Source organism: Artemia franciscana, chromosome 7 (genome assembly GCF_032884065.1).
Source record: "Artemia franciscana chromosome 7, ASM3288406v1, whole genome shotgun sequence".
In the NCBI taxonomy this organism is placed as follows: domain Eukaryota; kingdom Metazoa; phylum Arthropoda; class Branchiopoda; order Anostraca; family Artemiidae; genus Artemia; species Artemia franciscana.
In genome coordinates this window covers 56,774,080-56,790,660 of record NC_088869.1, presented here as the reverse complement: position 1 = coordinate 56,790,660, position 16,581 = coordinate 56,774,080, and the positions used below count along the sequence as shown (strand labels likewise).

At 37.0% G+C, this 16,581-nt stretch overlaps 1 protein-coding gene across 1 annotated transcript in view; it reads left to right on the top strand.

The window, feature by feature from the left end:
• The window catches only part of LOC136029502 (uncharacterized), a 41,547-nt gene that overhangs the window by 13,120 nt on the left and 11,846 nt on the right, over window positions 1-16,581 (top strand). Inside the window, exons 3-4 of the mRNA XM_065707948.1 lie at window positions 10,276-10,455; window positions 14,443-14,640. Of these exons, the coding sequence (XP_065564020.1) occupies window positions 10,276-10,455; window positions 14,443-14,640 (378 nt within the window). The remainder of the gene's footprint in view (window positions 1-10,275; window positions 10,456-14,442; window positions 14,641-16,581) is intronic.

Here is a 16,581-nt window from a genome sequence, read left to right as displayed (position 1 = left end):
GCCTTGTTTTGGAAATAAGGGGGGAAACACCCCTTAAAAGCTATAGGATCTTAACGAAAATCACAACATCACATTAAGCGTATCAGAGAACCCTACTGTAGAAGTTCCAAGCTGCTATCTGCAAAAATGTGGAACTTAGTATTTTTTGCCAGAAGACCGTTCATTTATTTGTTTGTTTTTTTTTCCATGGGTGATCGTATCGACCAAGTGGCCCTAGAATGTCGCAGGAGGGCTCACTCTAACGGAAAGTAAAAGTTCTATTGCTCTTTTTAAGTGACCCAAAAAATTGGAGGGCACTTAGACCCCCTCTCACGCTCTTTTTTTTCCCAAAGTCAACGGATTAAAATTTTGAGAAAGATGTTTGTTCAGCATGGTCGAAAAACATAAAAGCCATGTCTTCGGGGCTGACTTACGCCCCCACAGTCCTCGGGGGAGGGGCTGCAAATTCCGAACTTTCACCAGCGTTTACATACAGTAATGGTTATTTGGAAGTGTACCGACCTTTTCAGGGGGATTTTTTGGTTGGAGAGGGAAGGGGTTGAGGAGAGGGGGCTACGTAGGAGGATCTTCCCTTGGAGGAATTTGTCATGGAAGAAGAGAAATTCCATTAAGGGGGCGCAGAATTTTCTAGCACTATTTGAAAAAAAAAACAATGAAAAAATAAATATGAAAAGTTTTTTCCACTGAAAGTAAGGAACAGCATTAAAACTTAAAACGAACAGAGATTATTACGCATTTGGGGAGCTTATCTCTTCCTAAATACCTCGCTTTTCACGCTGAAGCGTTTTTAGTAATTTCAGCTATTTATTCTACAGCCTTTGTGATTCAGGGGGTCAATCGTAAAGAATTTGGACAAAATTAAAGATTTAGTGTAAAGAGCGAGGTATTAACGAGGGGGCAAACCCCCTCATATACATAATACAAATATACGAATATAGAAGTTCGTTACGTAAGTTAACTTGTATGCTACGTATATTTTTTACTAATTAATACGTTCGTTAAAAATTAAAAAATCTAGTGGCCTTTTTAAGTAACCGAAAAATTGGAGGGCAACTATGCCTCTTCCCCCACCCTTTTTCTCAAAATTGTCTGATCAAAACTAAGAGAAAGTCATTTAGAAAAAAAAATTAATATGCAAATTTTGTTTTAATTATTCATTCGCGGAGAGCCAAAATCAAACATGCATTACTTCAAAAACGTTCAGAAATTAAATAAAAAAATAAGTTTTTTAACTGAAAGTAAGGAGCGACATTAAAACTTAAACAAACAGAAATTACGCCGTATATGAAAGGGGCTGTTCCCTCCTCAACGTCCCGCTTTTTACTCTAAAGTTATTTAATGTTTTATAAAGTAGGATTGAGAGAAAGATTGCAACTTTAGCGTAAAGAATAGCTCGTTTTAAGTTTTAATGTCGCTCCTTACTTTCAGTTAAAAAACTTGTTTTTTTTTATTTAATCTATACATAGCCTAGATCCAAGTCTTACTTGGTACTGGAGAATTTTGAGCAGGAGGGTTAAAAACTGGAAAAAAACATACTTTTAGGCCAATATTTCAAATTTTTCATTAGGACAAGCTTCCTAATGCTGACTTTCTTGATTTTGTGGAGGAATGACTGGAGGCAATTTAGACTTATTAATTTGACCTGGCTTCAATAGGGCTAAAAACAACTAAAAATACATGCAATGTACTACAACAGTTATGCCCAGCTTTGTGCGGAAATTCATGGAAATTAGGGGGGGAGGCAAGAATTTATCTTTAAAATCTGGGGTTGGGGCAATTTTGTCGTTCTTTTCTCTGTTTATATAAAAGTACTCCAAAAATGGTATTTTCAAAGTCTAGAGGATGGTAATGCCCCCTGTCCTGACCCCCCCCTCCGCCCAATCGATGTCACTGACTTAGTTACATCAACAAAGCAAGATTTAATTAACTTAAAAAGTCCAGCGATTGCTGAATAAAGTTTCGTTAAAAAAAATTGCTTTTTGAATATCTTATGGGCTAGTAAAAAAGGAAAAAAATTAATTCATTAGTAATACCTACACACTAGGGGCTTATAGTTGAGGGAGGATCCCCGACCCTCAGAATTATCTCAAGGATCAGCTTCCTCCCTCCTTCCCACTGTTTGAGAAAGCTAGAAAAATTAAAGAATAGTAGTTTTGACACATACACTCCTCCCTATTGCTTTGAGACCAGAATTGTTTGCACTAGTGCACTTGTCTGTATGTAATGCAAGCAAAATGGATAAGTTCAGGGTAAGATAAAAATATCAAGCTAATCTTTTTCTTGATTAAGAAATGTCATAAAATACTATTTCATTTTTGTCTTTTGGGACAAGTTCTTTGCAAAAAGAGGGTGCTAGTTCGTCCTACACATTTTGGAAAATATACTACACAACACTTTAATCCTTGCAAAAAAGACTAAATACTGGCTAACAAAAAAAAAAGAAGTTACCACTCAATATGGCATCTTTAGATAGATTGTAGAACTTCTTCCTAATTAGACTGTAAGACGGTAAGTGGAGGACATAATATGGCATATAGCTAGTTTTTAGAAGAAGTAAGACATCTGTAAAAAAAAAATCTCGCAGGCCAAAATTGAGCTTAGGAGATTTAGGCGAACTAAAATTCAAATGTGTCAGAAGTACTATCTTTTCCAGGCAACCTATATCAAACCGTAAGGAATAATTATATGCTACTTTAAATAATTATATGCTATAAGTTCAAGTAGCATTAAAGTAGTTAAGAGGCATGCTATAAGTTAAATTAGCATATAAAAGTTATTATTTGCTACTTTAAGTTCGAATTAAAATTCGAACGGGACTTATTAAGAGTTTCCGAAACTCATATCCCAGGGGTAGGAACCATGAAATTAGGTGATATAGAATTTATTTACTCAGACAGGAAGGATGTGGTACATAGACAGGGAGTAGGGCTCATGATGAATAATGTGGCTGTTGAGCTTTATTTAGGCTGGGAAGGTATTAATAATAGAATGCTAATCGCTCATTTTATGACTAGAAAATACAGCATACCAGTTATAATAGTATTATGCCCCTGTAGAATTGACTGATGGAGATAGTGATGACTCAGATGAATTTTACTTACAGTTACAGGAGCAAATAGACAGGGTACCAAGTAGAAATACGGCGTTCTCATTAGATTTTAAAGCCCAGGCTGGTAGAAATAGGGATAGATGGTATTCCAGCCTAGGTAAATTTAGTGTTGGAAAAGAAAACAATAATTGCTACAGGCTGCTACAATTTTGTAGGTACAATAATCTAATTATAATCAATACAGTATTTGGTCATTAAATGGCTTATAAGTTAACGAGGTATGCATTTGATGGTAAGATATCAAACCTTATTGATAATGCTATTGTAAACCGAAGACTGGCAAGGTCAATAGAAGATACTAGGGTTTATAGGAGTGCTGTTATTGATGTTAAAAGTAAAGATCACCATCGTGTAGTGTCAAGGGTTAATTTAAAGCTGAATTTCGGAACGGTAACTACATGCCGGGAAGTTATGATGTTGGTAGACTCCCGGATTAGAAGTTGAGAGAAACTTTCTAGGAGCAGTTGAATACTAAACTGGAGAGTTTAAAATTTGGCAAAGTAGACGATGGTTGGAATAATTTTGGGGAAACAGTTTGTGAAGTTGCTGATGCTGTCTTAAGGAAGAAAGTTGGAACGCAGCTAGGAATATTTGTGAAGAAGCTTTATGTTAAACAGAGAGCAGAGGGGGCTTGTACAAGAACTATCTGAGTTCAACTATCTGAGTAAAGAGAATGGAAAAATCGTTAAGATATGAACTAAGGAGGTGTAAAGTGGAGGCCATGGATAAAATTGCTAAGAATCTGGAAGATGCAGCCAGATGGCATAATAGTAAAATATTGTACCTTATACAATATTAAAATATTGTTTACTAAGATTTATGGTATCTTAGTAAATTAAGAAGTAGTAGTGAATCCGGACTTGTCCCAGTTAAAGATAGGAGCGGGACCACAATTGGTGATAAGGAAAGAGTTGAAGAGAGATAGGTAGAACATTTTGAGAATCTGCAAAACCAAGGTAGAGTTGCAGGAAATGACAGAGGAAAATGAAAAAAAAAAAATAATAAGGACCCAGGTGCTGATAGTGTGGTAATTGAGTTTTTTAATATGGTGGCTCAGTGGTTAGTAATAAGTTACTGAGATTTTGCGTATGATTTTTGACGAAGGGGAAGTACCTAGCGATTTTAGGAAAACTAATTGAACTGCTCTATAAGGAAGATGATAAGAGTTAGTTTGGTAATTATCGAGGCATTAGCCTAATTTCTGTAGGCAGCAAATTATTTAGGCATATGATAACTTTTAGACTTAAAGATGTTGTAGATAAAGTTATTAGAGACGGACAGTACGGTTTTAGGAAGGGTAGAGGATGTGGTGGCAAAATCTTTACTCTTGGGTTAGTAATTGAGAAGTGCCTGGGTTATCAGTACCTTTAGTACTCAGTTTTATACATTATGAGCAAGCGTTTAATTCTGTTGATAGAAGAGCTTTAGTAAAGGTCTTATCCTTGTATGGTATATCATATAAATGCATTAAAATGATTAACGCAATGTACGAACACTGCTGCGGTTAAGGTAAGAAATGAGGCTAGCAGCTGGTTTCGTATTAAATCAGGAGTTAAATACTTACCTTGGTAGTATTATTTGTAAAGACGGTGGGAGCAGTGAAAATCCTACAAGTAGAATGTCTAAGAGTCAGGGTGGTTTTTTATAGTGGAAAAAAGTTTGGAAAAATAGGAAGATAAGTCTGAAACCAAGATTAGAACATGGAAAGCTACAATGATGAATATGGTTATGAAGAATGGACGCTCTGAAAAACGGATGAATATTTGCTAGATGTTTTCCAGAGAAATTGCCCACGGATTGTTCTGGGTACCCGGCTGACTGACTGTATTTCAAACAGTAGGCTGTATGAAAAGTTTGATTCAATCCCGCTTTCTAGGGCTGTAATGAGAGAAAGGTTGAAATAGCTAGGACACATTCTGCGGATGAAGGGTAACAGATTGCCGAAGGTTGTCCTATTCGGCCAACCGTCAAGGGCTATACGGAAAGAAGGTTGTCCGTGGTTGAAGGTGGGAGGATGTCATAAAGAAAGATTCAAGGGAAATGGTAACCTGCTGAGAGTATGTAAAGAGGGGGGCTTTGAATATATTGGGATGGAGGAAGAGTTTGCTTAGGTGTATTGGCCTCAGATTGCCGAAAAGATCGATCGAGTGGACAGCTTTACTCACCTTGGTAAAAACCTTATATGCTCCCAGGGTATAACTTACAACTCTATCCTTAGTGCACTGGGGGGTTTCGCCAGCTCTAGAGGCATTGTTATATGTTCTTAGGACTATTTTGAGCAGAAAACCGCTATCTCACAATTTTAATCAGATTCGTTTGGTGAAGAGGGGTATTCGGGGTGAGGGAGCTATCTGCCCTCCATCACTTTTAACTCTTAAAAAAGAACTAGAACTTCCAATTTTTAACCATATCAGCCTATTCTAATGTTTATACAACCATTCATTAAAACCTTAAATGTCCTCGGGGCATAACTTAAAACCCTTACTCCCAGGCTCTCGGTGTTTGTTTCAACCCCAAAAGCCCTTTTAAACGATATTCAGTTCAAAATTTCTCTTTGATGCATTTCGGGACAATACAACGTGTGTGTGTAAGGGGAGGAGGGTTGATGTTAAGCGTCAAAATTGATTGAGGACATTTAGCCCCTCCCCTTCCCCGAAAACCCGCCTTTTCACCAAACGTATGTCATTGAAATTACGAGGTAGCGTTTTTGTTCAAAATAGTCCAAAGAACATATAATGGTGCCTCTGGTGCTGACACCCCTTCCCCAGCGTTCTAGGGATAGGGTTGTCCCCCCAATCTGAAATTTCAGATGGGATTCATTTGATTTTAAATTGGAAGTTATAGTGCCGTTTTTCAGAGTCAAAGTGATTTGAGAGCAACTAGCCCCCCCCCCCCACAACACGCTCATCATTTCTCTTAACGCCTCAATCAAAATTTTGGGATAAAAATTTTGTTCAGCGTTATTGAAGGGTCAGAAAATTATGTCTGTGAGAAAGACACCCCCTCCTGCAGTTCTCAGGGCAAAGGTCGTAAGTTATATCCTTGGGGTATATAAGGTTCTTATAGAAAGTATGGTTGTATATGCTTTAAAGGGGACTCATTGGATTGGTAATCAAGTTCAATTTCAAGTATTTTCAAGCTCACAAATAATTTATTAATCAAAATCACTAGAAATTACACACTACCTTCTACTGTAGGAAAGCCCAAATGGGCTTAAATCAGAAGCTCTTCTGCCATTTTAAGATCCAAAGTGATCAGAGTACATATGTACAATAGGATTTGATTTTAGGCAACCAAGGGCGCTTTGTAAAATTGTATTGAGGATAGTGTCAAGTATCTTCAGGAGACATTTCATAGCAGATCCATATATAAATGCTCCATAGTCGATTTTGAATATCAACACTGACTTAACAAAAGGTGAAGCAAAGGCTGTGGTGGCTCCTCATCTTCCAAGGCAGAGAGCATTAATGAAATTTTGTCTTAGTTTGAGACTGCCAATCAGCTCTTCCAGATGAGGTTTCCATATCAGTTTTTGGTCAAATACAACTCCCAGAAAACGTGCATGATCTGCAACTACAATTGCTTTTCCATTCAGTTTCACCAGAGGTTGAAAAGCAGCCAGGTTATGCATTTTGTGGAAAAACATACTAAGTGACTTTTGGTTTGGAAAAACCATATTATTATTATTTTCCCAAATTGACAGCACGTCTACGGCTTTTTGGGAGGCTCCCTGTAAGCATAAAGGGAGTTCCCCCCAGCTGCAACAGCCATATCATCAGCATACAGAAAGAGCTCTGCTCCAAGGATATTTTCTAGCCATATATCATGAGAATAAACTAAGAAGAGTAGCGGATCTAGAACATTCCCTTTAGAGAATCCCACACCAAAAGCTTTTCTCTTACTGAGTAAGAGACCCCCAAAGAGGTCTGAACCTCCCTCCCCTTCAAGAATCAGTGAATTGAATTAACAGTAGGTCTGGTAAACCCAGTGCAGACAGCTATCCAATTAGTTGCCTTATATCAGTTCTATCAAATGCTGACACCGTATCTAAAAATATTACATGGGCTGCTTTTCCTTCTTTAAAGCTTTGTTTTATCAAATGCTCTAGTCTAACTAAGGCATCTGTCGTGCTCCTTCCTGGGAGAAAGCCAAGCTATTCAGTTTCAATTTGGTCGGATAATGGGGTTAGAATTCTTTCTTTTGCTACCTTCTCAATTAGCTTTGCAGCACAAGAGGTATGTGATATCGGTCGGTATGAATTACTGAGCTTGGTGTCTCTCCCTGCCTTGAGAAGCGGAATCACTGTTGCCTTATTCCAGTCAGAAGTTATTGATGACTGATTTGTTGAAGTCAGTAGCTCAACAAATATATCTGGCGATAATCTCTAGTTTCAAATATAAAACCTCGTGGTTAGGGTGAAAGTCACGGGATCTCCGGATTTCTGCACTATTTACAATATCTGTTGATGTGAAAGTAAGGTCAATTGTTAAGTACTTTCCTGTCAGCATGTTCAGACGGGTATATAGGTCTTTGGGGTGACAAGGGGCAATTTATTTTTGGGTTCCAGGATATAAACAATCAGAGGGGCTGCAATTGAATCTTCTGGTGATACAGTGTTCCACATTCTGTGGTGTAGGCTAAAGTCGCCACTAATTATTTTCACAAGGTCGCATGCATTCACAATCGGTTTGAATTGTTTCAGGGATAATTTATTTGTCTTTGGAGCATAACTATTTGCAGTGCTAATCCACTTCTCACTCCATGTAGTTTTGTGTCAATTATACCAACATCCAGTCATGTATTTAGTCATGTATTCTAAAGACTAGGTCATTTTTCATAAGAGACAGTAGGCTCTCTGTCTAATATTTGAATGTGTTGGAAGTCCCTTCTTCAAAACCTCAGCAGCAGTCTTCATGGGGTCATTATTAGTTAAAGAATAAGTAACAGTAGCTTTCTTCTCCATGAGTACTGGACACTCCCTGGAGTTAGTGGCATGATTACCATTGCAGTTTGGGCACTTGAGTACCCGATCTTCCTTTACTGTCTTGGATTGGGGACATTCTTCAGGGGTGTGTTGTCCACTACATAGTAGACATCTTCTGCCTCTGCAGCAATTTGAAGTCATGTAGCCAAAACTTTGGCTATTGAAGCACTGTATTACTCAGAAAATAAACTGCGTAACTGTATACCTTGCACTCCAAACAGAGATTTTCAGTGGGAACCGAACATCCTGCTTGAAGGTGCAAACCAAAGGGATAACCAAATGGCTTAGATTTTTGAAGGCCAATGTCACTTGTTTAATCTTACTGTCACCTTGGACCTCCCTAGTAAATCGTCCAGATTGGTGACCATCCAGCTAGGGCCAAACACAAACTTTAAAGCCATTTACTGTTATCTGAGATAAAAAATATAGCAGTAACTACTGATTGGCTCACAGCTATTATTATAATAGAGCCATCTGGTCCAAGGCCTTCTAACATTAAAAAACGAAGTTTTTTCAACTGAAAGTAAGGAGTAACATTAAACTTAAAACGAACAGAAATTATTATGGATATGTGTCCTTTACTGCCATTTATTACGATTTAACTTATTTACTTAAACTTAGATCCTCTCACGTCGGTGACAATGGTGCCTCTCCTTGATGGCCTCTGAAGAGCTTGTGGCCACGGATCTAGTGTCTATAACTCTGCCTTTATCAATAAATAAATCGCCGTTTTCATCTGTAACTGTGGTCAGTCTGAACTGAATAGTTCCTTTAGTGTCTTTATGTCACTGCAGCATCTTACTATTATGCCATCCGCCTGTATTTTCCAAATTTCCATTTGCCATAGCCTCCATCTGTTGAATTCTTATTTCAATGTCTTCTTTACTCTTTCTTCTTTTTCTTGTTAGATATATTGCTCAAAAAGCTTTTATATAAAACTCTACTGTCTTCTACCAAGGTCAAAGTACCAAGAACAGTCAAAACGACGTATAAACTTCTGCATTCGTTACGTGAAAACTTTGCAGTTTAATTTTAATGAAAGACCCCATTATGGCGTAGTGCACTTTTGACTTTAGCAGGGGGTAAATAAAAAAAAAACTACGGTGATAATCAGCAAAATAATTAAGCTAAAAACACGTAGCACCCAACAGTCCATCTTAGTGTAGCTTTGCTTTGGAGTTATAGGTGTCTTTGGAAACAACAGATTGTTAATGTTTGAATTTTTACGAGTGGAAAGCCCTGTCAAATTTTATTAATCAGCTTCGCTTAGTTACTTTAGTGGTTCAATGTAATAACACTGAGGATAATTCGACACTGCCCTAATCACTTCATACTCTTGGAGGATAAAAAGAAGATCTTAAATGTTGTGGTTTTCAGGTGTGAATAGACGACCTGAGGGGACAAGGAATGTTTTTATATGTCTTTGCCAATTCAACGACGCTACAGTAATGGGTTTAATTTGCCAATGGACAGGTTTTGTTGATATTATTGCTGGAAAAAACATGTAATCCTTTACATGTTTTAGCCTGGATTAATTTACAAGGATTGGCCTGGTAATCCTTTACTAAGATCAACTTAAAAGATATTTCCCTTATTCTGATTAATCACGCCAGCCTAAGGCATTATACTAATAGTGAAAAGACTGTGTGTTTTTTCTTCAGTAGCAGTTTGAGCATCCAGCCCTAGGCCTATTAGTTACCGTCGCTCTTTGGGCTACTAATTTTTCTTCAGCCTTACAAGAACTAAAGTAAAAATTGTTTCAATCATCCTAAATATCAATCAGAAATTTTTATAACGCTAAAACCTCAAGCTGCACATAAGGGCGGAGAAGAATTAGAAAAATACAGGCAGCTTTAAGATTTTGCTACTCAGTAGTTCGTGTTTCTTTTTCTTTTTTTTGTCAGAGACTAATATGAGCTGTCACTCAAATTAGTTTTCTATCAACATCAGCTTTTATAATTAAGACAGTCAAAATGCCAGGGAAAATTGCACCCCAAGAAATACAGCAACACAAAGTAAAACTATGGGATGCATCTAAAATTTCGGGCTTTTATAGGTAGTTTTTAGCTTGCATTGATTGTTTTGTTCAGAGACCAACTACAGTCTGTACTCATAATAGTTAGGCTATGATGCTTCCTTATCACTCTTCGAACTTGGCAGAACTAAAGGGTTTTACTTTTAGGTAAGAAAAGGAGCTCAAAGATAAATCGTCCAAGTCAAGAAAATAAGGAAGATTTGGAAAAATATCCCTGTCATTCTACACCAATGTCCAGTCAACAAATGCAAGGATACATGGATACTGAGATCATTTGGGGTGAAAGCGTTTCTCCTTTAGTTAATCGAATTCATAGTGGAGCTCGTAGTAAGTTTCAGCTTAGTATCGAATTTAAGTAACACTGCCCTGTCATACTTAATAGATATAGTAGGAAAAAAGTAAGAAAATATATTTTTATTTGCCAAAAAATTAAATTTTATGAAACTCGTGGTTCTGATTTGAGACTTAATGGTCTGGTTTTTGAAATTGCTTGTATTTGAACCGACATTGCTGGTGTCTGAACTGGCACTGTTCTTAAGACTTTTAGTGCAATTCGGTGACTCACGTGAGTTATGCAAATGAGAATGGTAAACCATATTCACCACCCTGAAATCGAAATAATTGCATGATTTTGATTTCAAACAGATGTAACGCATCTGCAGTTTCTGAAGTATTTTCATAATTTGTTTTATTGGACGGTTTTGTCGCAACATTCGTCACAGGTTATATCAGTAAGTTTGGAAATCCTTTAAAATGTATATTCAGGGAAAGCAGATACCATGTTTTTATTATTTACATAACGTAAGTAAGTAAGTAAAATATTTATTACCCGTACTTTTCACATGGAACAAAACGGAGTACAAGGAAAAAAAAATAACGAAAAAAGAGAAGAAAAACGGAGAGAAATTTCAAACACAACATGGAAACATACATAATCAAGAACTGTAGAAATGTTTAAGCCAGGGGTGGTTCCAATTTGCTGGGAAATTAGAAATCAACCGGTTTACCGCGATACTGTGGCCTGCAATCCTGTGTTTATAAATCATATAAGTATTTCTCGTCCACAAAGAGCATCGCAGCAAGAACTTCGCGAACCTAAAATAAAGGGACCGGAGCTTGCGTTTTTGGGTGTCAGCTAATAAATTCCAAAACGGTGCTATACATGGAATATGCGGCAGTGCAACAGCGTTATACATATTCGCGAGATACTTTCGGTATAAGAGGAGCCTGTTGGCGACGATAGACCCATACGCGGTGCGGAGTTTTTTTCTCGACGTGTTTGACGACCAGTAGACTAGTTTCGTTAAGGTTACGGCCTATGGGCAGACCCAGATACACGACGTGAGATGAAACGGTAATTGACTCGCTACCCAGCAGGAGGTGTTCAGGCTGAGAAGAACTATCGTTGAAAAAAAGATCTGCAGATTTAGAAGTATTGAAAGCGAGGCCGATTTTTCGGTATTCATCACGTAAGATCGTGAAATTTGATTGCAGATCCCTAATAGACCGACTTAGTTTTAATAGATCGTCCGCGTATGTAAGTAGCGACACATTTATGTTCTTGGAGATACATGAAACATTGACACATGCCTGGGCATTTAAAACACTGTTATTGTAAAAACTTGGGGATAATAATGAACACTGGCGGACACCTTTCTTTACTGGAACAACCACTGATGTGATGCGGTTACCTATCTTTATGTGCGCCTTTAAAAGGCAATACATATCGTAGAGGACGCTAGTGAAACGGAGGTTTACACCTTGCTGGTAAGCGGCTAAAAGGGCCTGAGCGTGAATCGACGAATCAAACGCTCTACTCACATCAAAAGTACCGACCACTATAAGGTCACCAGATTCGTGAGAATCTGCTAGAATAGCGGCAAGACTGAAGAGAGCGTGAGCATAAACCAGACCCGGTCGGAAACCGAACTGGTGGTCAGGCATTCGGCACGAATATTGAATTTCTTTTGTGACTAAGAGCTCTAAAACCTTACAGAGCACTGGAGCAACAGTGATTGGCCTGTACGAAGAGCATTGATCTGTTGGTTTCCCTTCTTTAAGGATGGGCGAAAGCAAACCGACACAAAAAGAGTCAGGTACTATACCAGTGGTGAAAATAATCTGGAACAGCAGCGTCAGATACTAAATAAGCATCGTGGTACCGTGTAGCAGATTTAGCGCGCACAGTTCATGTGCACCACGAGGATGTTTCTTCTTCAGCTTTGAAATAGCTTCATTCACGCTTTCGTAAGTAACGACAAAATCAGGAACACACTGGTTAGATAATACCGATTCTAGCCGGTTTGCGAAGGGATTAGACGTAATTGGGTTGGGGCACTGAATTCGTTGGAAAAGTACGATTCCCAATCTTTTTTGCTAATCGAATCATTGAGTTTTCCGGTGGCCGGTTCGCTCAACCGGGCTTTCCAGATTAGTTTTGGGTCACTTACGATTCTGGAGGAATACTCTTCTATTAATTTGGTACGATGAGCTTTCAGTTGCTTGTCAAATTTTCGTTTCGTCCATAAACGGACAGAGTTAATAGGACCGGATTTGGGCCTATCACAATCTTGCCAGATTCTAAACCAAAATTTAGCATCGTTGCAATACTTAACTAGAGCCAGATTTTGTGAGAATTTTGGAATTTCTGTTTTCATTCTAACCTTTCTTGTAGGAACTGCTTTTTTTAAGCTAAGAGGAGCGAGTGAGTAATCTCGGCACAGAATGTATTGATGGGTACTCTTGCATCTGTGGGATCAAAATTCGAATTCAGTTGGAGCAAATGGAAGGGAATTCGTATCTTTACAAGAAGTGAGTTCAGCACCTGAAGATACAAACTAGCATTAATTTTATCCCATTCACTTACGACTTTCCACTTGTCGTTCTTGGGTTGACGCAGAGCTGGTTTTATGCTTAGAGATGCTAGTAGGGGTAAGTGATCAGCGAATTCAGCGTCTTTTAAAACAGTTACACTTCCGTTAATATTATTAGAGCAGGCCGTATGGTCAATGTTTGAAACGGACCCACAGTTGTGAACGAAGGAGTAATCACTGTCTTTTGGGAGGATGATAAATTTGTCATCAAAGACGCCGTTTAGAAGCTGACTACGGGCACACGTGTTGTCAAGCAGGTTGCAGTTTGAAGTCCCCCATGACTACACATTGCAAATCTTTCTGGGTTACAGACTTCTGGCACTTCGCTAGTTCGCGAACTGCGTTCATAAACTTTCGCTCCGATTTATCATCATGGTAGTTTGTAGGAAGATATACGTTGAAGAATGCAATACTACCGGAAGATATAGCCAAGAAGTGATCATGCGTAAATAACATCTTACTTTCAATATACGGGCGGCAAATAATCGCCAAGCCACCAGAGGGGCGTCCGAAAGACCGTATTTTTGCGGGCTCGAAGTAAAAAGTAAATTCGTGTGAGAACTTTAGGAGAGAAATCATGTGAGGAGAGAGCATGTGTTCTTGAATAAACATAATGTCACAGTCTTCATAGTATTTTTGAACTACGGCAAGTTTGTTGGGTACTCCTCCGTTCATGTTCCATGACGTAATTTTGACACAGGCTTTTTTCTATTAGACATTAGGCCGCTTCAGCTCACTGACGATTTTTATTATTGTGGGGCACTTGAAGGAATGGCATGTGTGGCGTTTTGATTTGCAGAGGGCGCATGCTATAGGGTTTCCACGGGACTAGTCGGGGCTAGAGCCGTGACCTCCTTCTCCGCATCGATAGCAAATTTGCTGGCTAGAACAGGTAGCAGAAATATGACCAAAATTCTTGCAGTTAAAACAGCGCTTTGGAAGAAAGATAAATTCCTCGATGGGGTACCGCTCCAAGTCAATTTTAGGAGGGTTTTTCATGGTGTGGTTCAGATGCGGGCGGGATGAGAAGTATAATTTGAAGGATTCCGTTCTGACTTTGGATATCTGTATCGCATTATTAGCGTCAGATTTGTAATCAGCAAGCTTTAAAAAATATTAAATATTTTTTTGATGAAAGTAAGATACTATTGTGAAATGCGTACTTCATGGGCTTTGTTTTGGACTGCTAGTTTAATAGATAGCTAAAACACAGAATTGGATAACAAATAGAAAAATGAAAATGTTCGGATGAACACTAACCGAATAGCAAAACTTCACATATCTTTATGATGTGCAAGCCTTTATACGATATGTAATGTATAGATATTGAATTAAGAAAATATTTACAACAGAGAACCGTTTGTAATTTCGTTTTTCTTGATATTTTTAATAATAAATTTAAGAATTGAAGTATGTACAACATTTTCTTAATTTTTTTTAGGGATTCCTAGTTGCTCTTCTCCTGGAGACAATAGCCCCCCAGTGGCTCGACGACCAAGAAACCTTGAGCTTCTTACTTCACCTGTGATTCAGTTCAAAGAAAAAGAGAAAAAAGCCAAAAGCTATAAAAGCTCGAGCCCAAATCCCTTGGAAATATTGGAAGAGCTTGTAGCGACTCTAAAAAAGGGCTCTGAAAAAAGTGAGTTGTTCTCATTGGTAAAATCATGGAAAATGCTCAAAATTCAAATTAGATTTCAGATAAGCAGGTCATTAAATTGTTGAACAACAGCCTGTCCATAAATATTAGCTACATTATATGTTACTTCCAATTAATCGTAATCTTTTGGACAAAAGCTCATGTTGTTTTTGTTTTACAAAGTAGAATGTTATTCTCTTTTGAACTTAATTTAAAAAACACTTTTCTTCAAAAGAACTTTTTTCAAAGAAAAGTAAAGATCTCCACTAAGCCTAGAATGAGCAGAAATAAAATAAATAACCTTCCAAGCTTAAAACTATCACAAATCATTATCAATAAATAAATGAAATCCGAAATGGACAGAAATTACAATAAATTCCGAGTCAAACTTTTATAGAGCAAAATTAACATGAGTAGAGCTGACAGCCCCCATGCCTTCTCAAGACTAGAACATAATTTGCACTTTACTGAAAAAAAGACTAAACAAATGGCTGTGGATTGTCAGTTTAATATACATGTACTGATATTTATTCCTTAAAGTTTTAATAGTTTTTTATTTATTAAAGTAAGAAAAAGTGAAACCATTTTAAATATGTTTTGTGATAAACATAACTGTTATCCCCCTTAAGACATAAGTAAGACATTGTAACTTGGAAACATGATGAATGGATGAAAACGTGAAACTTCCGAATGAATAATAAGCAAAAAAATTAGGAAGAAGCTACTATAATTTTATGAACTAATAAAAATAATGATTGATAATAATTACTGGTAAATAATAAAATTTAGTACTAAGATAACAATAATACTAACACGATCATTGTTGATAGTTGAAAAGAATTTACAAAAATAATAGTAGAGGTGATATTAATCACAAGATTTTACAAGTTATTGTTATAAAAATATAAAATTAATTTAAAAACAAAATAATTTACACAAGGCCAAAACAAAATAGTTTTTATAATTCATAATAAGGTCAATAGTGAGAATTTTTAAGATACTATTTATAAACAATAAAAAACTAGTAAAAAATAAAATAAAAAATAGCCATAATGCAGGAAATAGAAAACTACCCTTGTCCTACCTTTGTTAACTGTCTTGTCCTAAATATCTGCTTTGCATTTTAACATTTTGTATTCCTCTAAATTATACCTTTATTTTCAATCCTCTGCAGGTTTATATATCTGGTTTCGTATGCCTCTCTGTATATAGGTTTTGGGAGGTACTCGAGATACAGCAGCAAACAAAATTTTGAAATATGAAGCTCTGTCTCTCAGCTATTTCTTCGAGAAAGAATAGAGGATTTGAAGCCATATTTAATTTTGTGGAGACATTATGAATTTTTAGTCATTCCAAGCAATAATATCAGAAACAAAAGCAGGAAGTAAAAATATACATAATGAATAGAAAGGAACACTTATGAAGTCAAGGGGACCTCTTTTTTTTCTTTTTTTTTTCACTGCAGACCAGTGAATGGTCATCAGTAGTAATTATGTTCAATAGGTCATTGGAAATTGTAGTGTATCTTTGCATTTGATATAATTTTTATAGATGCTTGTATAGATCTTCTATAAAATAAGAAGTTTTATAGATGCTGCTAAGGACAAGTGGTTTTTACAAATAAGGCTCTTGTTGGCATTCAAGATACAGCATAATAGTGTTGACATCACATAAGGTAGATGGACGGTAAAGCGGCTAGTTTGTCTGGTGTAGTGGCCATTCTATTTTTAGGACAAAGAAACAAAACTTGAGAAAAACAAAGGGTCTATAGCCATTAGGAAGAAAAAGAAGAGAACACAATTATAGTAATATTTTGCCTGTCAAACTACTTGTCTTCAGCGTTAAAAAAGTAAAACAATATAAGACAACAATTAAAAGAGAAGAGGAAAAAATCTAAAATCAATAAGAATAAAAAAATCAAAAGACCAAACCGATATATAACTG